General features: G+C 45.5%; 2 protein-coding genes and 1 long non-coding RNA gene across 5 annotated transcripts; 2 read left to right on the top strand and 1 right to left on the bottom strand.

Annotated features, from left to right (window-relative positions):
- Positions 1 to 3,776: 3,776 nt before the first annotated feature.
- LOC125544997 (Regulator of chromosome condensation (RCC1) family protein) lies at positions 3,777 to 7,923 on the bottom strand. 2 transcript variants are annotated; one of them, XM_048708816.2, is made up of 9 exons: positions 7,639 to 7,923; positions 6,705 to 6,737; positions 6,474 to 6,629; positions 6,144 to 6,302; positions 5,296 to 5,457; positions 5,082 to 5,213; positions 4,888 to 5,001; positions 4,257 to 4,355; positions 3,777 to 4,169 (listed from the first exon to the last, which is right to left on the bottom strand). In XM_048708816.2, exons 1-9 carry the CDS (start codon positions 7,871 to 7,873, stop codon positions 3,994 to 3,996), a joined length of 1,266 nt encoding a protein of 421 aa, XP_048564773.1. In that variant the 5' UTR covers positions 7,874 to 7,923; the 3' UTR covers positions 3,777 to 3,993. The 2 variants fall into 2 exon arrangements, with proteins under 2 accessions (XP_048564773.1, XP_048564774.1); XM_048708817.2 differs by lacking the exon at positions 6,705 to 6,737 and having other exon boundaries at positions 7,639 to 7,919.
- Positions 7,924 to 11,502: 3,579 nt separating this feature from the next.
- Positions 11,503 to 12,434, top strand: LOC125544996 (uncharacterized). Its single transcript, XR_007299873.2, has 3 exons — positions 11,503 to 11,659; positions 11,793 to 11,874; positions 11,990 to 12,434. It is a non-coding gene; the product is annotated as an uncharacterized LOC125544996 (long non-coding RNA).
- Positions 12,435 to 20,069: 7,635 nt separating this feature from the next.
- Positions 20,070 to 22,551, top strand: LOC125548699 (UPSTREAM OF FLC protein (DUF966)). Of its 2 annotated transcripts, none has more exons than XM_048712251.2 (5): positions 20,070 to 20,533; positions 20,635 to 20,704; positions 20,847 to 21,482; positions 21,556 to 21,672; positions 22,249 to 22,551. In XM_048712251.2, the coding sequence occupies exons 1-5, from the start codon at positions 20,380 to 20,382 to the stop codon at positions 22,433 to 22,435; spliced, it is 1,164 nt and encodes a 387-aa protein (XP_048568208.2). In that variant the 5' UTR covers positions 20,070 to 20,379; the 3' UTR covers positions 22,436 to 22,551. The 2 variants fall into 2 exon arrangements, with proteins under 2 accessions (XP_048568208.2, XP_048568209.2); XM_048712252.2 differs by having other exon boundaries at positions 21,565 to 21,672.
- The last annotated feature ends 539 nt before the right edge of the window (positions 22,552 to 23,090 follow it).

Here is a 23,090-nt window from a genome sequence, read left to right on the forward strand (position 1 = left end):
TGCTATCACATAGTTGCTTATCTTACTTAGCATAAGTTGTTGGTGCACATAGGTGAGCCTAATTGTTTTAGGTTTTGTGCTTGACAAATTAACCGCTAGGTTTATTCCGCATTTGTTCAAGCCTAAATCGTAATTATTTTAAAACGCCTATTCACCCCCCCTCTAGGCAATATCCACGATCTTTCAATTGGTATCAGAGCCTCGTCTCTCTTTGTTAGGCTTAACCGCCTAGAGAGTAAAGATGTCGACTAGGGGATTAGGATTCTCTCACACTCTTAGTTTCGATGGCACAAATTTTGATCTTTGGGTAATTCGCATGCTTAATCTCTTTAGGGTCATGGACCCAAATTTAGAGCGAATTGTAGATATTGGTTTTTCTCCTCCAAAGGATCCTCAAAGATTATCTTTAGAGGATGAGAAAAACTCTTATCTCAATGCTCAAGCTTCTAATGTGCTTTTCGATGCTTTGAGCAATGTAGTTGTGGTGGCGACTTACGCAACACAGGCCTGATAACTTGCATGCGAACACCATGGTAACTTTGTCCCGAAGGAAAATCGTGGTTATTTTCTGTACTTTTTTGTAGTAACACAATTGTAAAAAAAGGGATCAAAACGATTAGTTTCTTTAGTTTGAGCAACAAATACCTAAGGGTGGGGTTGTTGTGGTGGCGCGCTTTGGTGCCAAGGAGGTGTGGGTTTGAATCCCACATGTGCAATATTTTTTTTATCATGTGGTAGACGTGAATAAATGGCAGTTTTCTCAGGGATGGGTGCGCGAGATGTGCGGGAGAAGTAGGTTTCTCGGGCAAGCCTGCAGGGTCGTTCGAGAGAAGGCGGGGTTGAAGGAAGAAGGATCGTGTGGTACTTTAAAGTGAAAGAGATAGAGATGTGACAGTTTTGCTTATATGGCGCACATGTGCCAAATATCACAGTCCAAGTGTTATAGACAAAGTCCAGTTCACAAATTATGTAAAAAAGAGTCCAGTTCTCAAATTGTGTTAAGTTGCCCTTTTTTGTGTGCATGACACGCTTAGTCGTGTTTTGACACCAAATTTAAAATGAATATACCATGATGTATATCAGATAATCAAATAGGCATGACACTCTTTAGTCATGATGAATATAGATAATTTAAATTCAATTTGGAATAACCTAGTTTCGTTTTGCGAAAATGATCCAGATCTATTATCAAAGTTCCGCGAAAGTGGAAAGTATCTCGAACATAATAAAAATTGCATTGAGATTCCAAGACTCCCAAACAACCACTATTGCCGCCAGAACGAGCCGCCAACGCGCCGCTGTCGCCGCTCCCCCACCGGAGTAGGCTTACCTTGTCGATGGCAGCCAAAAAGTCTTCGTGCACGTGCCCCTAAAGACCACCGCCCTAGAGACGCAGTCGTCGCCGTTGAATCCTTACATAGATCTGAAGCACCTTACACCAAATATGTCCACATGATGAGAAACACTAACCTCACCGGCCCAAAGAGACGCCAGGAATTACGCCGGAGCTCCATCGACTACGTACAGACATACGTACTCGAGGAGGATCAGAGTCCGGAAGATAAACTCAAAGAAGTAGCGTTGTCATCTGCTCGAGCACCGCCCCTGCGAGGACTAAAAAAATCCTAACCTAAACTACTAGCCGGAGCAGAGGCACCGGAATTCCCCACTCCGCCACCGGCCGCCGGAGCCGCAGGCAGAGGGGAGGCGAATCCATGGGCTCGCCGACGAACTTCGGAGAGAATAGTTTGCCCTAGCCACCTAAGGTTAGTGAAGGAAAAACTTCGTTGGGCGATACGTATTAAAAATCGCCAACCAACAATAGAGTCGGCGGGAGGGACCAGTTCTTGTTTTTGGTAGGTTCAACGGCTTGGTTGGGGTTGTGTGGCGGTGACGATGTCCCTCAGTAGGAATAAAAAATAGCGTCGGAGGAGGATGTGTGCAGGTGTGTCTCCGTCGAATCTCACGGGATTCGTTCAGTGTTGGTCTTCAGTGGATCTATTTAGATCCAGCTTTTGTTCGACTTCGTTCTTGTGGTTACTGGTTTGAACTTTTCGATCTGGTGCGCTAGTCCTTTGGGACCTTAGCATGACGACTTTCCGACTGTCTACTACTACAAGGTTTGCCCGGCTCTGGTGATGGAGAGCGATGACGGCAGCGCGCCTTCGGCTCGCTCCAGTGCTTGTAGTCGTCGCTAGGTGATCCATGGACCTGATTGTAGTTTTTATTACCTCTAGCGTTTTTTGTACTGTCATGATTGACGAATAGATTGGAAATTTCTTGCAAAAACAATAGAGTAGGCAAACCTGAAAAGATTAACAGAATTACCACAATTGACTGAGTCAACCTATATCAGAGCCTAAGTGTACAGTTTGCACAAGCCCTTGATTCTCGGGGTCGAATTTGACTCGTAGTATATGGCATCTTCGTAGAGAGCAAAATCCCTATATTTATAGAAGAGCAAGACAAACATTCTCTAAGGAGACACAGGAAAGCAGGACATTCACAATAGAGTATTATTTAGAGTAACGAAGAGCAGGACAAACACGTCAGGCAGCTTAGCACCTCTTTAGTCTTCTACTCCCTCCATTCATATATAAGATGTTATTACACTTAAAATAATATGTGAGACAGATGAAGTATAACTGTTTCCCATTAGTATTAAGTGTGTCAGACAGACCTTGAACTGAATAAGGAAAGACCCAAGTAGGAATATTACAGTGAACATTCAGCTAGGCCGGGTGGGAATATCCGAGCAGCCAAATGCTCTGCTCCCCATGGAATGGAAGAGCATCCAGAGTTACGCGAAACCGGATCATATTACTTGTCGTAGCTTTAGTGCTTTAGTAAACATTTATTAAAGTTGAGGCAAGTAATATGGATTAGAGGGAGTAGGATATCTTATAATGCCGAACGGAGCGAATAGGTACAATCGTAGAAAGGCGTATATTTATCGAATAGCAAGACAAACGTTCTCTAACAAGACACGGGAAAGCAGGAAAATTCACATGACAATACAGTATTAAAGTATGGAGCAGCTGAGAGTGGATTCATAGCGTATGTTTTTTTTAACCAGTTTCATGGCGTATGGTCAAACACGTCAGGCGGCTTAATCACTCTTTAGTCTTGTATATAACTGCCCCCCATTAGTATTAGGACTTGTGTGGCCTTGCGCTGAATAAGGAAAGACCAAGTAGGAATATTATAGGGAACATTCAGCAAGACCGGGAATATCCAAGCAGGCAGGCAAATGCTCCCCCATGGAAGAGCATCCCAAGTCAGGCAGCCCTCGTGACTTGATTGATTGATGATGGCCGATCTAATGGCTGTTCCCGTCGCCGTACGTAGACGTCGGGATCGCGGAGCATCCAGCCGGAATATCCCAAACGTCGGTCCTGGTCTTGGGATCCGTCCCCACCAAATATACTACTGACACCATCCATCTACTCCAAAAGACTTGTTGGAGCCTTCCCTCCAACATCCATACTCAGCTTGGAATTTGACCTTCGGTTTACGCAAGAGCCAGCCCACCTATCGACCACAGCCTCTGTATATGTAGCGTATCTCTTCCTCTTTTCCTTGGTTTGAACTTTGAAGATGGCGTCCGGGCACACTGTTGTTTTCTTTTCCTCCAGGAACCAGATGCATCACTATTGATACCCTGTAGTATTTATATCCCCAATCCACAATATGGTCCTCTGCAATTATGAATGGCACTGGACAGTACGGTGTCTGTATTATTCCATCTTCCATTTTCACTAATACTCCAGTTGACAAGTCCAAATCGCGGGATGCAACAATATTGCTGCCCCGAGCCGGATTATAATACTAGACAACAAGTGGTTCATTCATACACACACGGAGCAAATCCTGTTGCGCTCCTCCTTCACTCTCCAACAGCATTACAAGAAAGCATCTACACTGGTGTTCACCTTTCTGACATACTGTGTGGAGACATAACCAAAATACGGTGGTACAACAGTACATCTGCCACTAAGGCAGGCTCACGGCGACGGTAAATCCGCTCCCACAGTACACGCTGAGCGAAGCAGAAGAACGTGAGCCCTCGTCGCCTAGATTTACTCTCCGAGGAACCACCTGATCACAAGTATCTCCCAAGCCCAGTTGCCCGTGCTCTCCCCAGCCCCAGGTGAACAATGCTCCGCTGTCTGAGAAAAACATGCGAAGAGCAGCAGTTAGTCCGGCCGCTGCTCATCTTATTCATTTTTAGATTCTGGGATAAAATGACCTCTTACCTGTCACCAAAGCTGAATGTTCAGTGCCGGCTGCTATCTGGGTCACCTGCTGTCCATGAATAGAGGGCACCTTCGCTAAATTTGACACTGAAGATGATTCTGCACAACACACACATACTTTCAGAGGGCGTGAGAGGTGCAAATGCGACATGGTCATCAGATGGAACAAATATGAATCTACTCTAGGAAAGTTAAAATGGATATAGAATAGGCTGGGGCGTGTATTAACGGCATGTAGTGTGAGCATACATAATGATAGTATTTTCTCATCATCCGTTCGTGCAGTGTGCACTATCTGCAAAACGCTTTTGTACAGTTCACACCAGTCATATTTTCTCATGAATTTTCACAAGTTCATATGCTGTACATCTATGATTGTCTTTTTTCTCATTCTTTTAAATACAGAAGAGATCAAGAGAATGCATTCTTGCCATGGGGTGCAGACAAGTTGTCGCAGTCATATAGATTTGACTTCCCATCTGAAGGTACCATTTTGTGCGAACAGTTGGCATATTCTCGTTTTGAAGGATGCTCAACTGCTTGGCAGTATTTACCAGATGAATATACAAGATACATGTCTCTGTTCCATAATTCAAATATGATGTAGCATATCAAAAGTTGTGAGGAGTACCATGATGTTTACTGCTTGTTGTGATAAGATTCAGTTTCTGCGCTACTGCATTTTCTGACACAGAAGGGTCACACTTCTGATGGCGGTAAGCACCAATGGTGTACAATTCACCTCCTAAGATAAATAAAAAAATGTCAACCTTCTGAGAAAGCTTCTGGAAAACATAGTTCAATTAATATGAAACAACTACATACCAGATAAAACTAGTGCATGATGCCATCCTAATGCCACTTGAGAAATACTCAAAGAGGGAAAGGCTGCCCGAGGTTGGTCATCATCATGTTCACCAACTAATGCTCTTCCCCAGATGTACAACTGGCCAGATTCTGTTATATTCAATGAAAGGGAAATTATTAGGCCAAGTATCAAATAGAAGAGAGTTGGTAACTGCAGGTCTACAATGCTTACCATCCAATGCAGCACTATGATCTCCATTGGCATATAAATTCACTATTTTGCAGTTTGGAAAACCATCAATTAATCTAGGAGTATTACAAAACTTCTGATTTTTGGAAGCAGATTTGCCAACTTGTCCCCGTCTTGCTGAGCCAAATCCATAAACTGAATTATCTGGAAGAAATAAGAATAATGTGTCATTTACTCGTAATGCACATGGGCCAAATTTGATAACTGTGTCATTTATCTGGAAGAAAGAAGTCTGTTATAAAGGAGAAATGGTATGGTCAATAAACTTCCAGCTGTCTGGTGAAAAGATCCTAAGATCATGATGATCTAACTTTTTTTCCTTTTTCCTCTTTAGTAGCTTCATTTACAGATTTTTTGCTTTCCATAATTTTCAGCAAGTTGCGCCCTGTTTTCCGCACAAAATACAGAATACTGGAATATTGATTAAGTATTGCCTTGCGGATGTCAGAACCTTAGGGAAGGCATAAATGAGTCACTATAGATCATGGTTTTTGAGTTGCGACTAGTCAAGTCGCCGCCAGCCCTGCGGCTCGGCGATTAGTCGACCCAAGTCGCTGTACAGTCGCGAGTCGCCCTGATTTCTAGAAAACGACTTGGCGATTAGTCGGCGACTATACAGCGATTAATCAGCGACTCAAAAACCATGCTATAGATATTGGGTGTTGCCAGAGACTAAAAAGATTACTGATCAAGTTGTTATGGAAAAGGTATTACCAGAGAAATTTGTGTTGTTCCATGAACATGCAATTTCATGCACCGGGCTGCCCATGAACATGCAGTTTCTTATAAATTAATGTGTCACTGTAACAGTCTGTCATAATTTTACCTACCTTTCAATAGGACAAGAGAATGGCGCATCCCAAATGCAAGCTTCTCAACATGCTTTGTGGTAAAGGATGGCACTTCAAATGGCGAGTTCCTTGACTGAGTATCACCAGTGCCAAGCTGTCCAAATGAGCCATCTCCGCACATGAAGAGTTGCCCAGAATCTGAAAATAACAACTAGAAACATCACAGCAAAGCTCATCAGTGACAATTCACTTTCCAAACAAAATAAGACAACAGTTCTAAAGCAAAACAAAATAAGAAACGGGCTGGCATGAAACGTGAAGACCAAAATAGAAGTAAAACGTAAATGAATGGTTTCAGAATTTGGAGACCTGTAGCAAATCCAGAATGGTTCCATCCAGTAGACACACAGGTTACTGTATAGTTTTCAAAGAACTTAACGGACTTTGGATGAGGGATGTTCTCTATGTTCCCATGGCCAAGCTGACCATGGGTACCTCTGCCCCAAGTAAATACTTCACCATCACCTGAAATGTTGAGTAAAGATTTTCAGAAAACTAACCCATATTGGTCTAGTCAGACATCAGTGAGGGGAAAATGACCTTTGGTGCATAGACAAGTTTTTTCTTGAGTCACTGGTAAAAATGGCACAGCAAGGTAAACAGATTATCTTCAACAAACATAGTATGTTGACAAGTAAAATGCCCAGGGAGAGATCAGCATGTCAAAATGCTTTAATCATTCCTACTCGCCAAGATGGAAAGCGGACCTGAACTAAAAAGCAACTTAATCACTGAACTGAAGAGGGGGGCTGTTTGGTTTATGCCCCCAACTAACCCTACCAAAATATTGGTCACGCCAAATCCCTTATATGTTGTTTGCTTTGTTGCCAAATATTTGGCTGCCAACGAGTCCTCTATTCTTTTCTTCACAGATTCTTGCCAAATTTTTGGCCAACCCTGGGCGGTGGAATCCCACGCCAAATAATTGGCAAGCCAATATTGGCAGGGCAGCTATAGGCAAGAACCAAACAACCCTTAGTCACTGAACGATACAATGGTGTATCACTGTATGGAACTGTGAATATAAGATCCTCTCTTGCATTACCAAGTTGGACAAGGAGGCAGTTCTAAAACCATGCGGTGGAACTCTATTCCTACCGAGCAGCGTGTCTATCATATAAGTCCGCACTGAATATGTATATGCAAATCCAGCTCAAGGGAACGAGATGAGGATGTCCAGACAAGATTCATAGGACACAGGGACCTAGAAGCAGGCAAGTAGGTGCGTGTACAAGAAGGAAACCTGCAATGCAATTCCAACTCTCTGAAACTGTGATGCTATGGTTACCAAAGCCCATTGTCGTGCACAAACTCCTCACCAATCTAAGTATCTAATCGAGTTCAGCTTCTACCCATGTGAGAGCCGTGCAATCATTAGACGACGAGGACCACGAAGACGAGCAGGCCCGCCTGACCAAATCCTATCGAGAAAGATCCTACTGAGGTGGGGTATCTGAACGAAGACCGAACGTACTTGTGAGGGCGATGGCGTGGGCGCCGCCGCCGGCGACGAAGGAAACGCGGCCACGGCAGCGAGGCGGGAGGAGGAGCGGCTGCGGGAGATGATAGTCCTGGAAGCCGCCGTTTCCCAGCTGCCCGTCCGTGCCCGCGCCCCAGGTCCACGCCCACGCTTCCTCCGGCTCCTCTTCGGCCGCCACCGCCGCCGCCGCCGCCGTTTTCTCCATGCCGCCCTGAGGAAGAGAGGTCATCCGTGTCGGCTCGATTGACCCGTGGTCGTGGTCTCAATCGAATTACTGAGACTACACCGTCCGATCGGGAAGCGAATGGCCAGGATTTCGCTCAGGGCGGAGAAGAAGGTAATCTACTAGGTACCCCCTCCGGTCCTTTTTACTCTGCATATTAGAATTCTCTGAAGTCAAACTTCATAAAATTTGATTGTATTTATATGAAAAAATATCAACATCTGTCATGCTAAAGTTATACTACAATAAGAAATTTTAAGTAATGACACATCTATTGATATTGATTTTAGATTGTAAATGTTGATACTCTTTTCTATAAAGTCGGTCAAACTTTATGAGTCTTGACTTCAGTCAAATCTTATATGCGAACTAAAAAAAACCGGAGGAAGTATCTATCCCACAACAGAGGCACTTTAACCCTCTCTTATCTTCACTTATTTAATATAGCTATGCTAGGGAAGCAAGGCTGGAGATTAATTACCCATCCGGAGACCCTTTGCTCGAGAGTTCTAAAAGAAAAATATTTCCCGCTCTCAGACTTTCAGAATGCCACTACACCAGCTCGATCATCTTAGTACGTGGAAAGCTATTGTGGCAGGTCAGAAGGCTCTTGACATGGGTCTCATAAAACGTGTTAGAGATGGCACATCGATTGCGACATGAACGGATTGTTGGATTCCGGATACTGTCACTATGAAGCCAATGGGGCGCACCGGTGTTGCTCAGCTCCCCAGAGTTTCAGATTTGATTGACAACTACACAAGGAATTGGAATGTAGATGTTGTGCGACAAAATTTCTTTCAGCCTGACGACGAGGCTATACTGAACATCCCTTTAAACCCTGCGGGAGGAGAGGACTCGCTAGCTTGGGCTCTTGAAAAATCGGGCATCTACTCTGTAAAATCCATGTATCGTTCTCTTATGACTCGTAACGAGCTTGGCTCTCTAGATGAAGGGACGAAACACAGAATCATCACCGTCAAATAAACAGCTGTGGACTGCTCTGTGGAAGCTTCATGTGGTATCAAAGGTCAGAGTTTTTTGGCGGAGAGTGTTGCGTGGTATTCTCCCAAACTCGGTCACCTTGCAGTACCGACACTTCAAACCTCTAGGCATTTGCGATATATGCAAAGCTATGAATGAGGACCTCAAGCATGCGCTTGAATGCATGCATGCCAAGAAATTTTGAATTGCTGTCAAGGATCGGTTCGAGTTCACCTTACCGAGACTACATACAGATACATGGGCTAGAGACATCTTGCTTGATCACATGTTCAATGATGACACAAGGTGCAAGATCATCACCATTATGCACTTCATCTGGACCTCAAAGGAATAATTGGACACATGATAGGGATGGTTATGACCCAGTTCAGGCGATAAAAATGGATGCATGAGACTTTGACACTAAAAGTACACACACATCCTATCCCTATGACCACCTCCGAGAAACTGGGCCGACATATCATCTTGAGATTTACGAAGTCACCATAGACGCCTCATCGTCGACGGGAACATCTCCTTCCACTGAAAGCGCATCGCCGGAAATCCTGAAATTAATTCAGAAATAATACGAGCACCAGGATTTGAACCCTATTGGGCTGAGGATACCACTGTCCTTCTAACCATCCAACCACATATTGGTTCGTGAAAAAAGAGTAAAAGATTAGACCCGTTGGCTAGCGGTGTTAGTAGTATGTGTGTGTACATATACAGACGCGGATACTAGAGGTGTTAGTTGGATGTATGGATTTCAACTTCGGTATTCAGAATTTAATTAAATCTTCACAATATATTTTGCTTAGAATCAACTAAAGTTTGGCGGACTCTATTTGTTCATAGAGGAGTTGTTTCAATTTTTTCTTCTAAAAATCCTCTGATTTATTATTGGCATGCAATAGTAGTACAGAAATCATCGAAAGTATATGTTCGAGTTGATTGGTCCTACCTTAAACAAATGATGCAAAAACTTGGCTTCTCTCACCGATGGGTTAGTTGGATAATGACTTGTGTGACCTCAGTGAGATACCACGTAAAAATTGATGGAGCCATCTTGGATTCTTTTGCACCGATGTGTAGGCTTCTGCAAGGTGACCCTTCATCTCCATATTTGTTTCTGTTTGTTGTTGATGGTCTCTCTGCTCTGATAAATCAAGGTATTGAATTGTCAATATTTCCCGCTAAAAATTACAGGAAGAGCTACTGATATATCTCATTTGCTATTTGTGAATGATACTTTGTTGTTCTTTAAAGCTTGTAACTAAGAGGCTATACATGTCCAAAATATTCTGGATGCTTATGAACATGCCACGGGCCACCTTATTAACCCTACAAAGACACCAACAGAAAAGAGGCCCAATCAAATCCAAACGGCCTTGCGGAGGACACATATTCGTACGCCCTTCGTCAGTGCTAGGTGCACCACTAGAGCAGGGATATGACCGGAGGATATTATTCTAACTTTGGAACGCCGTTGCCGCATCACCGTCCCAACCAAGACACCAAAAAAGTACCTAAAGCAAATATGCTTCTATCGATCAGTTTGTCGTTGAAGCCACGGACGAGACTTGCCTGCTCCCCGCACGTGCGTCCATCCGTGCTCCCACATACGTGGTTTGATTTGATTGGAACAAAATAAGGCTCGGCCCCACCCTTTAAAATCAGGGGGGAGAGATGATTAGATTAAAAAAGAAAAAGAAAAAAAGACAGTTGTAGGATAAAGTGGAAGCACGGATGAGAGTATGAAGAGAGAGCAGGCAAGCCGGATCCTGAAGCCACACAATCTGATGTCGATGTCTCGGAAATCTGTCAGGTACATTTCCTACGAAGAGATGGTAGTCGCTACAAACCTGCGTTCCTGCCGATTTTCCTTTAGTTTTTCCTCAAAGGTGGCGATATCCCCTACAGTTTCTGAATTCTGGCAACCTGCAACTGCAAATGCAGACGGTTATCTGAACCCTTATGCTTAGGTTTCACGGTTGTGCACCACGCGTCACTCCCGTGTGCCTGCTGGAAGGGCGGCATAGACACAGAAAACTCTAGAGAAGGCGATCTGGTTGCTACGAATCGTGCAAAAGAAACAAAGAACCCAGCATCTACCCTTGAATCGTCGACCGATTTCTGATGATTTAACCGGACCATGCATTCTCCTCGTCTCGCCGTCTCGAGTTGGCAACGTCGCTTTACCTGCCTCTTACCAACGAAGAAGAAGAAGATCGTAGCTCGCGTTGCATGCAGAGGTTTAGATTCCCAGCGTCTTTGGTGTCTGATGCTGGTTACCGAGTTGTGCCGTTCACATTACAAGGTGGCGCATTAGCATCGATCCCTAGCGCTTGTTAGATAACTACTGTAATTGTAAATAGCGACAGCAAGCAGAGATAGAGTTCAATCGTATGAATATGATCCCCCCATTTGCTTGAAGTTAAAGGCAGGAATAATCCACGGAAGGTCAAAAAGGAAGGGCGGAATTAAAAGGAAGCAAAGAGATAATAATCGGATAACGATCGAGTAGCTTTATTCGTTTCCCCTCGCTGCCGCCTAGGATCGATGAGCTGCCGACAGCGGCCCGCCGAATGTTTCAGAAGCGCCACTAAAAGTGCAATCCACGGCAAAAATATACTAGCAGGCCACTTGATCTTCGGTTTGCAGCCGCTATTTATACTCCCTCTAGGTCCAGCACCGGCCGGTCCACTTCTGCTAGCAGGCAGCCATCTGCAGCTAGGGTTCATAGTTCATAGTCAGTGACCAACATGAGTGACCGAAGGTACGGGTACTCGTACCCACACAACCAAGGTAACTCCCACGCATGATAGATAGACGAATATATGTTTGTGTTTCTTGCATTCCATTTCCCTTTTCCCCTTCTTGTTTGCTCACGCTCACTGCCTTGCATGAAACTGAAACTGGAACGCGCGCGCACATGCAGGGTATTACAACGGACCGCCGGTGATGGCGCCGCCGCAGTACGCCCCGCCGCCGAGACGGCAGACGGGATTCCTCGAAGGATGGTAATAAAAAGCTACGAACCTGACGGTTTTTCTTAATTTCCTCTGCGTAAACTATGTGGGCAGTGCTAATCTGAGGTGCTCTGTGCTTGCATGCCCGCAAACTACGTACGAATAGCCTGGCTGCTCTGTGCTGCTGCTGCCTCGTCGACGAGTGCTGCTGCGACCCGTCCATCATATTCGTGAGCTGATCGAAACACGTACGCGGTCCAGACGACGGCCGACCGACCGACCGACCGACGAACCATCCGAGCCGAGCTACGTACCTAACGTACTGGTAGTAGTACATGTGCGATTTATATATGCGTGTCGTGTGTATGTGTGCTTCCCTTGAGCTGTTGCTTTCAGTTATAGCAATAGCATATGCCCCTAGAGGCCTAGAACAGAGTAGAACTGCAGAAAGAATAGCCACCCCGTCCTGCCGTTCGGTTCAGCTCTCCAGCGGCACGACGGGTGGGTGGTGTGTGTTGCATGTATGTATGTATCTGATGTGATCCCCTAAAAAAAAGTATCTGATGTGAGTCTACGAATAAGATGAGGAAAAAGAAAAGTTCGGCACCTTCTATGATGTGAGCCTATGACATCCTGAATTTTACAAAAATAACATTATCAATATCAGGCTCACAGGAGATGCACCGGTAAGGTAGAAAGTCAAAACTGAGCGCCATGACGAACGCAAACACACGCCCCCTCCAGAGAATTGAATCGCACCGAACAGAGTCAAACAGAGTGAAGCGGAACATACAGGAAGCGAAGAGGCACATTGGTTCGAACAAGAACCTGAAGAGACAGGCTAAGGCTAGCACTGGTAGTGTGCGCAATCTGTGGCAGGAGCCGATGGTTTCGTCTCTCCGGTTGCGCGGGGAGTGGCGGCCCGGAGGCGGAATCGGTGCAGCGGCGATCCACGAAGAATATGTGCAGCGGCGGCTGGGGGTGGACAAAGGGCATCCTGCCCGTCTTCTGGCGCGTTGCGTTCCGCGGGCGCGGCGTGGAGACTCCTCCAGGCTCCAGCAACCGCAAGAGCTACTAGCCCCGCCCACGAAGTTCTCAAAGAACAAAATGCGCCCATGAATATGGCCGACTCAACATAGTCTCTCTGTCCCAAAATAAATGTAGTTGATTTATATTTATTTTAGGACGGAGGGAATAGATGTTGACATTTGCAATATATTATTTTAACGAGATTTAATTGTCTTAGAATTTAAATTTGAGATCAAAGGTTAAAAAATATACATACTATGATTTATTGTATTTGATTATTATATACTCCCTCCGTTCCTAAATATAAACCTTTTTAAAAATTATAATATGGACTTTATACGAAGCAAAATAAATGAATTTACACTCTAAAATCCATCTATATACATATATTCATATTGAAATCTCTAAAAAGACTTATATTTAGAAACGGAGGGGATATTTATAAAACACAAGTACTATTTATGCACACAGGGAGATATAAAAGTAGTGACACCACGCCCGTCCGTCCTTCCTTTGTCTCTCCTCTCAAGGAAAGGCAACAAGGGTTTCTGCCTCCCGGTAGCGGAGCCGCCGATTTGCCACGTCTCCTGTTGCTTTAGGGTCATGAGTGCATGGTGGATCCCATCCCTTGCCGGTGGAAGGGTTCCGTTCTTAGGTGTTACTTCAAGTTTGGTTAGGGTTTGTGTTCTGCTCAGAAAGACAAGACATTGACGGCTTCCTGAAATTAGAATAAGATTCTCCCAGCCTAGCCCCTGTCCTACTGGTGTGCCTAGCATCGTCCGGAGGCGTGTGGGGGTGTGTCTCTGCCGGATCTCGCGGGATTCGGTCGATGGTCGTCTTTGGTTGATCTGCTCGGATCCGTTCTTTGTTCTTCTTTATTCGTGTGTCTTTAGGTTGGATCTTTTCGATCTACACTTCTCTTCGTCGGCGACGGTTGTTGTTCTGGTGCGTTGGTCCTATGAGGCCTTAGCATGACAACTTTCCGAATGTTTACTACAACAAGTTGTGTATGGCTCCGGCGAGGTAGGGGCGATGACGGCGGCACGCCTTCGACTCGCTTCTGGTGCTTTAGTCGTTGCTAGGTGGTCTACGGATCTGGATGTAATTTTTATTATTTTTAATGTTCGTTGTACTGTCATGATTAAGGATGAATAGATCAAAAGTTTCACGCAAAAAAAGTAGTGAGGCCAATAATAGGATGCGTACGTGTGTTAAGGGAATTAGTATAAGTAGCATTTTTCATGCATGCATATTGGGATAAAAAAATTAGTGGAGTTGATAAGGTGGCATATGTAGATGTTCTTTGTGGTGGAACCTGTCCATCAGGGTTCAAGTCCTTAGCTTTGTACTGGTGGTTGCATTTTTTGGAATTATTTTAAACTTTTTGGCGATGTTTGTTCAATGAAAGACGACATTTTTCATTGATTATGAGGCGTCGCATATAATGACTTTGTCAATCTCAAGATTTTTTTTGTTATCTCTGACGTTTGTTGTACTGTCATGATTGATTATGAATAAATGAAAAGTCTCACTGAGGAAAAAAATAAGTATGAAAAATACTCTCTTCGTTTTTATTTAGTTCATATATTAGCTTTGGTCAAAGTCAAGCTTTACAAACTTTGACCAAGTTTATATACAAAAATATTAAAATATACAGTAACAAATCAACAACATTAGATTTATTATTAAATGTACTTTCACATCGTATAGATTTATTATAATAAATGTCTATATTGTTTTCTATAAACTTGGTCAAACTTTACGAAGTTTGACTTCAGTCAACTCTAATATGCAAAGATAAAAATGGAGGGAGTAAAAACAACTTCTTAAAAGCATCTCCAACAAATCATCCAAAAAACCTTCCTCAATAACAACTTATTAGGGCTCCCGATAGCACTTTTTTAGTTATTGGGGATGAACGCTTCGGCAGATCCCCAATAACCTCAACCCCAGAACCAAACTGACATAAGGGGCCCACTTGTCAACCTGACATACGTGATACAAGCTACCGACAACGACCGGTGGGCGGCGACACAGTGTGGCGGCGCGACGATGGTCCGATCAATATGCGGCCGCAGAGGTGGCCTGTGGGTGGTGACGGGCGGTGGCGGTATGACGATCTGCGGTGGCGATCTAACTATGTGCGACGGTGGCGGTCTATCAAAGTGACCGATGTGATCCGACAACTTTCGGCGGCTGGGATGGCGACGGTGGGCTGTAGTGCGATGAAACGCCGCCGGTGCGCTGACGTGAAAGAATTGAGGATTGGATCGGGAGAGGGCCAACTCTCCCTTCAAATAGGGGAATATGGGTTACCTTTTCGGTGGTCACTAAAAAATTATTGAGGAAAGGGGACTATTCAAGCTGTTGTTTGGCTCAACTCCTCCAATACAAAGATTTTATTTGGGATAAAGAGAACTGTTGGAGATGCTCTAAGTAAATAAATTAAGGGTTAAACAAATTATAAGGCATGTATAGAACTGCTTTGCTCCCTAAAATCCAGCTCCGCTCTAGAAATTACAACTCAAACGGGGTAGTTGCACCATATGACGCTTCGCAAAAAAATAAGAATCTGGGATACGTCATCTTTTTTTTGTGAAGCTCTACACGGGGCTTCAAACTGTAGAAGCTCGAGTTGAGGGAAAATTACCCACCACTGTCATCAATAAATGGATACCTCTTCGTTTTTCTCAAGTTGTCTACTCAAATAGATATTTTTCATCAAATTTCTTATTCTTGAAGCTAGAGCTAGCTGAAAGACAAACATTTTATTTTTTGCAATGAAGCTGAAAGACAAACATGATAAGCTGCTCTTTCATAAAACTGCAACTTCTGTACGAAACTCGTTTAAAATGAATTTAATAGAGTGAAACTGATTTTAATTTTTTTAGACATGAAACTGACCTTTTTTAGAATTTGATTATTAATGAAACGGAGCAACACTAAACAGACCCTAAGGATCAACCTTTTTGGCGTAGTCTGGGCCAACACAGCCCAATATTTGTCCAGTTGCGGCGAACATATAGGGCTTCCTACGCGTCGGTTGATTTGGGATTAGGGCCGTTTTGTTCCTCCTGGTGCATTCGGTGCCTCATCTGGGGTCTTAGGGCATGTACAATGACTGATAAAATAGTCTTATCTTAAGTTTTTTTTTGCGGCAAGTTTTATCTTAAGTTTTGCATGTAATTTAGAGAAGACAAAAAAACATGTCTACAGTAGGTTATATCTTAGTTTTATCTTAAATAACTAGCTATTCCTAAAAATGTTATGAGACAAATTGTGCTAAAAGATCATCTCTTGTCTTTTAAATAAGAGAAGACAAGCCTTTTTTTATGATTTCTCTCTCCTCCATCTCATCATTTATCTTACGTGGCATTGTTAAGATAGAACCATTGTACATGCCCTTAGTGTTCTGCAAAAATATAATAGGACACTACCGGCAAACATATTTTCGATGATATACGTTAAGTTTTTTTAGAGGAAAATGCCTTGATACATTGTTAAATTTCATATTTCTTTAACACAGTACATATGTAGACGCTTATAAACACACATATACACTCACTTCTATGAACATACGCATGCACATCCTACCTTTCTGAGCTGGTAAATCGTCTTGAGATTGACGAAGTCGCCACAGATGTTTTCTTAGTCGACGGAGACATCTCCTTCCACCGAACGCATATCACCGAAAGACCTAAAAAATCCAGAAAAATGCGAGCACCAGTGTCAAGTCTAGCGCTTCAAACTTTATGGACTGAGAATATCATTGTCCTTCTAACCATCCAACCACATGTTGGTTCGTTGTTAAGTTTTATATTAGCGTGTAAATTTTAATCAGAAACTATGTTCCTCTGAGCCTTCTTTGAGTTAATAAAGAAAATGTAAACTACATGCTGCAGGAAGCATATCAAAATAGTCATAATATTCCCTCCAATACAAGGGAGTAGTATATTTTGTTTATCATATACCTATGTTTTCTTGAACTTTTTGAATAAACTTCTAGTAAAATCAATGGTCAAAGTTATGCTCGGAATGAAGAGGTACTTGTATACTAACCCACGTAGTATACATCAACATTTTAACCATGCAAAATCCATGGCCAAAGAGTGGGAACGGTTAACATGTCACAAAATGTTGCTACGCGGTCGTTAATACCGAGGAAACCTGTCACCTGTCGCGTGCGAACAACCATCATCTAGGCATTATTCTTCCTTTTTTTTAACATCAGTACGGCATTATTCTTCCTTTATAATGCTATCTCCGTTCTGATTTATTGGTCTATTTTGTAGTTTATGACAAATTTTGATTAAAAATTTAACAAACAAAATGTTAATGCATGTAAACAAAAATTATATCATTGGATTCGTATTTAAACATAGTTTTCAGTAGTATAAATTTTTATGACATGCATGAGTATTTTGTCAGTTAAACATATGATCAAAACTTGGCACAAAATACAATAAGGACCAATAAATTAGGATGAGGGTAGTTGTATATAGTCGCTGCAAATGGGTACGAACTCGGCTTAGCCTGAGGTCCTCCTGTACGGAGTAGAGTTATTTAAAAGAAGCTGGCTAAGCTAGAAAGCGACGGTGCAGTACACCGTGAAGCTGTTGCAACCGTCGGCATCGACATGTACGTACCAACACGTCGTTAGGTTGACCCAACACACATTAACTAAGAAACACAAAGTCCTAGCGAGGAAACATTATGAGAAACGAATTCAGAATTCGTTTTATGCCGGAGAATGCAAGTGCGTACCGTGGCAAAGCCTACGAGGAATATAATAGACACAACGCTGCCGTACGATAAGCGGCCAGATAGTTTTTTCCTTTGGTCGAAAAGTAGTCGACAAATGGCAGGCTTACGAGTAGCTACGACCAAGTTACAGCCTTCCAAAACAGTCGGTAGCAGAGGCAGAAGCTCCCAGGGGTGCAATTCTTCAATGTTTTGAGGAAGAGGGAGGTGCACACCCGCAAAAAAAAAGGGACAAAAAAGAGGGTGCAGTTCTGATTTGGCCAGTTTGAGGAGAGATTGCACGGTAGATGCTGTTAAGAACAATTTTTTTAAAAAAAACTCGGCAATTTTTTTTATCATTTTCATTAAACAAGGAAGAAGGTTTAGAGTTTGTAACGGCCGAATTACAAAACATCACTCTCACGGCATTGAATTGCACAAATGCTTTGCTCCAGCGAGACACCACATATTACACTCTTCTTTGATCCTAGCGACAATAACATCAACCGGCACCGCCAAGTTGCGGAAGACCCTTGCATTCCATTCCTTCCAAATTTCCCATGAAACGAGTAGCATGAGGAGATGAGCGGCTTTCTGGACTGTGTCTTCCTGGTCGCGTTGAGGCTCCATCATTCTTTAACTGGATTCATGTGACCCACTCCACAAGGTTCACGTCATGAAGCCCAAGCCAAACCTTGATCAAAGCCCAAACTCTAGTTGTGTATCTGCATTGGAAGAGAAGGGTGTGCCGCTGATTCTTGGACTTGTTTACAAACGGGGCAAAGGTTGCAATTAGGCTATCCACGTCGCTGCAGCTGATCTGCCGTCCAACCCCTGTTGTTGATGACATGCCAGGCGAAAAACTTGCATTTTGAAGGAGCCCAATTCTTCCAGACCGTTTGCACACAAGCTCCGTGTCAACTAAGCCCCTGAACTGGACCTCATATGCCGATGCGGCGGAGTAGTGGCCATCATTTGTTAGCTTCCAGGAGATGGTATCCGTCCTATCCAGGTTGAGGTGAATGGGGGAGAGCTTTTCCCATAGATTGACGAACTCAGTTAGATGATGAACAGAGATGCCCGCACTGATGTTAATTTGGGAGACCCAAAAGTTGTTGTGTATCACCTTTTGGACCGAGCAGTTCTTTCTTCTGGATAGTAAGAATATGTGGGGAGCAATATCTTTGGGCCTCAGCTCCCCAAGCCAGGCAGACTCCCAGGAAGAAGCACGAAGGCCATCACCAATCTTCACTTTGGTAGCAACCGCAAAGATGTCGCGGTCAGCACTGTCACATGGGTTCCCCAGCCCCACCCAAGGCTTAATCGGGTCCATCCATTCAAACCACAACCATCGAATACGGAGGGCAACGGCAAATTTAAGATACCAATGCCTCCCTGGAGCTTGGATCGGCACACTTGATCCCAGTTAATCTTGCATTTGCCTCCAGTGACCTTGTCGCACCCCGCCCATAGGTAAGCTCGCCTTTAGAGCATCAATCTTGTTCAATACTTCGATCGGAAGATTCAGTGTCGTCATGTAGTAAATGGCAATGGCAATAAGGACGGATTTAACCAACGCAACCCTTCCAGGTGAAGCAACATGTTTTCCCATCCCAGGAGCAAGGTGGGCAGCAATCTTATCCTCAAGTGGTTGGAAGTGGATCCGCTTCAACCTCTTGACCGACAGAGGGAGACCAAGATATTTCATTGGAAAGGAAGAGCGGTTGGCCGGAAAAGGTTGGAGGATGTCGGTGAGGTCCACGTTTCATTTGTCCTTGCTGAACTTACCACGGTCATCATCACTCGTTAGGTCACTACTGCAGTGCTATTGCTGGTTGGAACTTACCAAGTTGGACTACCCTGGAAGTCAAGGAACAGAGAGGAACACCTTGAAGAAGGAAGATGTATGAGCATTTGCGTTTGTGCTGTGTTTAAAACAAACTCGCAATGAAATTCTATTTGTGGATTGTCGGCACGTTGATCTTTTCCTTGATTGAAAAGAAAGAAGAAGAAAAAAACAGCTCGGTTAATTCTTTTTAATAAATTTACGCACGGAACGCGTGACAAGCAAACCTCAAACCAAGCAACAAAAAATAAGAAAAAACTCAAACCGTTGCAACGACAAGATGGGTATTAAACTCCAACTTTACCAGTGAAGGAAATATTATAGGGTGTGTCTAGGGCACATCTAGATGTGCTTTAGTTATTGCACATCTAAGTGAGTGAATCAAGCATAAAGAGAAAAGAAAAAAGAAAAAAAGAAATATCCACACGAATCTCAACGTAAGATCAATGACATAAAATTTAGATGTGCAATATTTATGGCACATCTAGATGTGCTTTAGCAAAACTGAATATTATAAGTAAGGAATGTGGCACGGTCTTGAATGGCGATTATTCCTCCCCATAACGACCTACGAGGTGGGCCATCCCATCCATCACCAGACCTCTCTCTCCATCTCCATATAAATACTAGTTTCCCCCATAGTAATCCTCGGCCGCGAGAGATTCCCGAACCTAAACTATCCACCTCAGGAGGAGTCCGGCCCCCCGACTCGGTCAGTGAGGCGTCGTCCAACGCGACGCTAGCATCTCGAGCCACGCGAGCGTCCCTTGATCCTCGAACTGACCGTCGCACGCCGGCGGCCGTCCTCCCTCCCACTGCCGGCCTGCACATAACAACTGTCAGCCAAAGATCCACGCCTGGCGGCGTGCGTCTTAAATAGATCGCAGCTGTAGCTTTGGTGCCACCGCGCTCTCCTTGTTCCTTTCGCGTTGTCGTCGTCGATGGAGAAGGCCATGGACTCCTACAACAAGGGGGGTGGCGCCGGCGAGGTCAGGAGGATCAACGTGGTGTACTTCCTCAGCCGCGGCGGCAGGACCGACCACCCCCACCTCTTCCGCGTCAACCACCTCCACCGCTCCGGCGTGCGCCTCCGGGGTACGTACCCACTGCCTCTTCTTCTTCCTCTTCTTCTTCGTCGATCCCTTTTGCATGCGGCTAACGGCAATGGCGGCGTGTCGCCGTCGATTATAATTCAGATGTGAAGCGGTGGCTCTCGGAGGTCCGCGGCAAGGACATGCCGGAGAACTTCTCCTGGGCCTACAAAAGGTAAGCGATTCATTTTTGGGGTGCAATCATTCTGGCTTTTTATTTCGGCAATGTTTTATATCCCATTGATCTGATTAGCTGTTTCCTTGTGCTCCTTCCGTTAATGGATTCTCGCCATTAATAATCGCCTGTTGAAGTGCAGAAAGTACAAGGCCGGGTACGTATGGCAGGACCTAATGGACGATGACCTCATCACGCCCATCTCCGACAACGAGTACGTGCTCAAGGGCTGCGACGTGCGTGGAACCCCTCCTCCTCCTCCTCCTTGCGCCGACGTGCCAAAGCCTTCTTCCTTGGCAGACGAGAAGAAGCTGCACCGGACGGAAGAAAAGGGCCGGAAGCAGGCCGAGGAGGAGCTCCAGGCGGCGCCAGACTCCGACGAGAGCTCCCCGAAGCCGCCGCCGCCGATCGACCAGGACTCGCCGAGCAGCGAGGGCGAGGCGGCGCATTTCAGGATCGTCCTGCCGCTGGACCTCGAGGAGCGAAAGCGGCGGCAGCAGGAGGCCGCGAGACGTGCGGTCACGACAGAGCGGCAGGCGTTGGTGGTGCGGGCGGCGGCGCCGGGCGTCAGGAAGCAGCAGCCGGCCGTGGGGAGGGCGCGGAGGATGCGCGTGGCGCGGGTGCTCCACAGCATCCTCACGTGCGGCGCGGCCGACTCCGTGGACGCCGCCGCGCTCCAGCCCGTCGCGCTGCCTCGGGCGAGAGGTGGCTCCGACGACGACGAGGACCGCCGGGACACGACGCCCGTGTGCCCCGGCATGGACGGCTGCGGCATCCAGTGAGTGCCGTTTCTGGATTCGATTTTGTCAAATTCGATGTAGAGTTTTGTTACTGATTCTGGGCGTTGGCAGCATGAACAGGAAGGTGAGGCTGCGGCGAGGCGGGAAAGACAAGGCGAAGCCGGAGGGAGGGAAGCGTCCCGGCGCCGTCGCGGCCGCGCACAAGCCGGCGAGCCTGCCGCTCTGCTCGTAAGCGCCACTCCTTCCTCCTCCTCCTCCTCCTCCGTTGGTCGTAGGGTAGACTCACTCGATGATCGGTTCTCTAGACGGACCGGGTCTCGTGCACGTCGGTTAAGTTCGGTGCGGTCGTTCTGTCTGGGATTGGGCGGGTATACGTCTTGCGAACGTGTGCAGTGTCCTCGTGCGACGCCCATGGGGCACTAGGAAAAAAATGAGTGGACTCGGTTTTAAGGTTAGCCCGTCGGATTTCGTGTGGGCCCTGTCGTCCTTCTTGTGCCAGCCTCAAAAGCTCGCCTAGCTAGGCCTAAACGGAACACCTTTCTGGTTTGGGTAGGCTGGCCACACACCAGCCCGGGAGAGAGTCCAAACTAACTTCAAAAGGCGTGGTCCAGGCGAACGAAACGTTGAGCCCGAATCTGTACAACCCGCAGGGCCACTTGATGTATTGCTGTCACGATCGTTAGCTTCCAAGAAATTAGTATCTTTTTCAGTTCAAAAGATTTATTTTGCGAGTAAATTAATTTTTGAACGCTGATGGTAATACTGGGGGTACTGACCACGAGCATCGATCTTAACCACTTTCAGGCAGTGCGGGAAGGAGTTCAAGCCGCAGGATCTGCACTCGCACATGCAGTCATGCAGGGGCTTCAGGGCGCGGATGAGGAGCAGCAACGGCACCCGTGGCGTGGACAGGAACCACACGAGGAGCGCCAGGGCCGACGACTCCTCCCCGGAGAGGACGTCCACCGGGCTCCTCCTCACTCAGTCGTGATGTGATCAGTGTTGCGAAATGTAAATGTGAATACGTAGGTGCGTGCGGACGAATTTTGGAATTATTTAGGGTGGCGTTTATACAACAGTTTGGAGCCGAGTGCATCTTTCTTTGCTTCTATGTTTGCCAGTGCAATGTTGATGGCAAGCTCGTGCTCTAGTCCACAAGCACAAACTAAGCTCATGCCTCTCATGACACATGAACACGACGGTGATGTACGTATACTGATGTGTCCACTAACCAGCTAACCAGGAACCTCATGCTGATGGTAACAAACCTAACGGGGAGACGTATTGGACTTCCGACGGCTGCCGGCGACTGGCGTGATGCCGATCCCCTTCTTCCCCTCTTCTTCTCCTTCCTCTCCTCCACCCCACCTTCTTCCCTAGCTGATCCACTCTTCCCTGCTCTGTCGCTACTTCTATCTCTGTTTCCTTTCTCTCAGATCCCTTTCCTTTCCCCTTGTTCCTGCCGGATTCAAGCCGGAGGCGATCTTTCTGACCGGATCTGATGCGGCGTCGTTCGATCCGACCGGATCCAGTCCATCCCCAGCCTTTGCTATTCTTTCTACCTTTCCCGTCTTCCACTCCTCCAATCCCCTTGTTTTTGTTTTCTGTTCCTCTCAACTTGTCCCACTTATAATCTTCGATTCAAG

Source organism: Triticum urartu, chromosome 3A (assembly GCF_056163025.1).
Source record: "Triticum urartu cultivar PI428250 chromosome 3A, HENAU_Tu73, whole genome shotgun sequence".
In the NCBI taxonomy this organism is placed as follows: Eukaryota; Viridiplantae; Streptophyta; class Magnoliopsida; order Poales; family Poaceae; genus Triticum; species Triticum urartu.

Coding starts and splice junctions, on each gene's coding strand:
- LOC125548699 (XM_048712251.2), top strand. CDS start 20,380: ATGGAGAAGGCCATGGACTCCTACAACAAGGGGGGTGGCGCCGGCGAG. Junction 20,705..20,846: donor TTCTCCTGGGCCTACAAAAG/GTAAGCGATTCA, acceptor GTTGAAGTGCAG/AAAGTACAAGGCCGGGTACG. Junction 21,483..21,555: donor ATGGACGGCTGCGGCATCCA/GTGAGTGCCGTT, acceptor GGGCGTTGGCAG/CATGAACAGGAAGGTGAGGC.
- LOC125544997 (XM_048708816.2), bottom strand. CDS start 7,873: ATGACCTCTCTTCCTCAGGGCGGCATGGAGAAAACGGCGGCGGCGGCG. Junction 6,303..6,473: donor CCATTCTGGATTTGCTACAG/GTCTCCAAATTC, acceptor TGTTATTTTCAG/ATTCTGGGCAACTCTTCATG. Junction 4,356..4,887: donor AACAAGCAGTAAACATCATG/GTACTCCTCACA, acceptor TGTGTTGTGCAG/AATCATCTTCAGTGTCAAAT.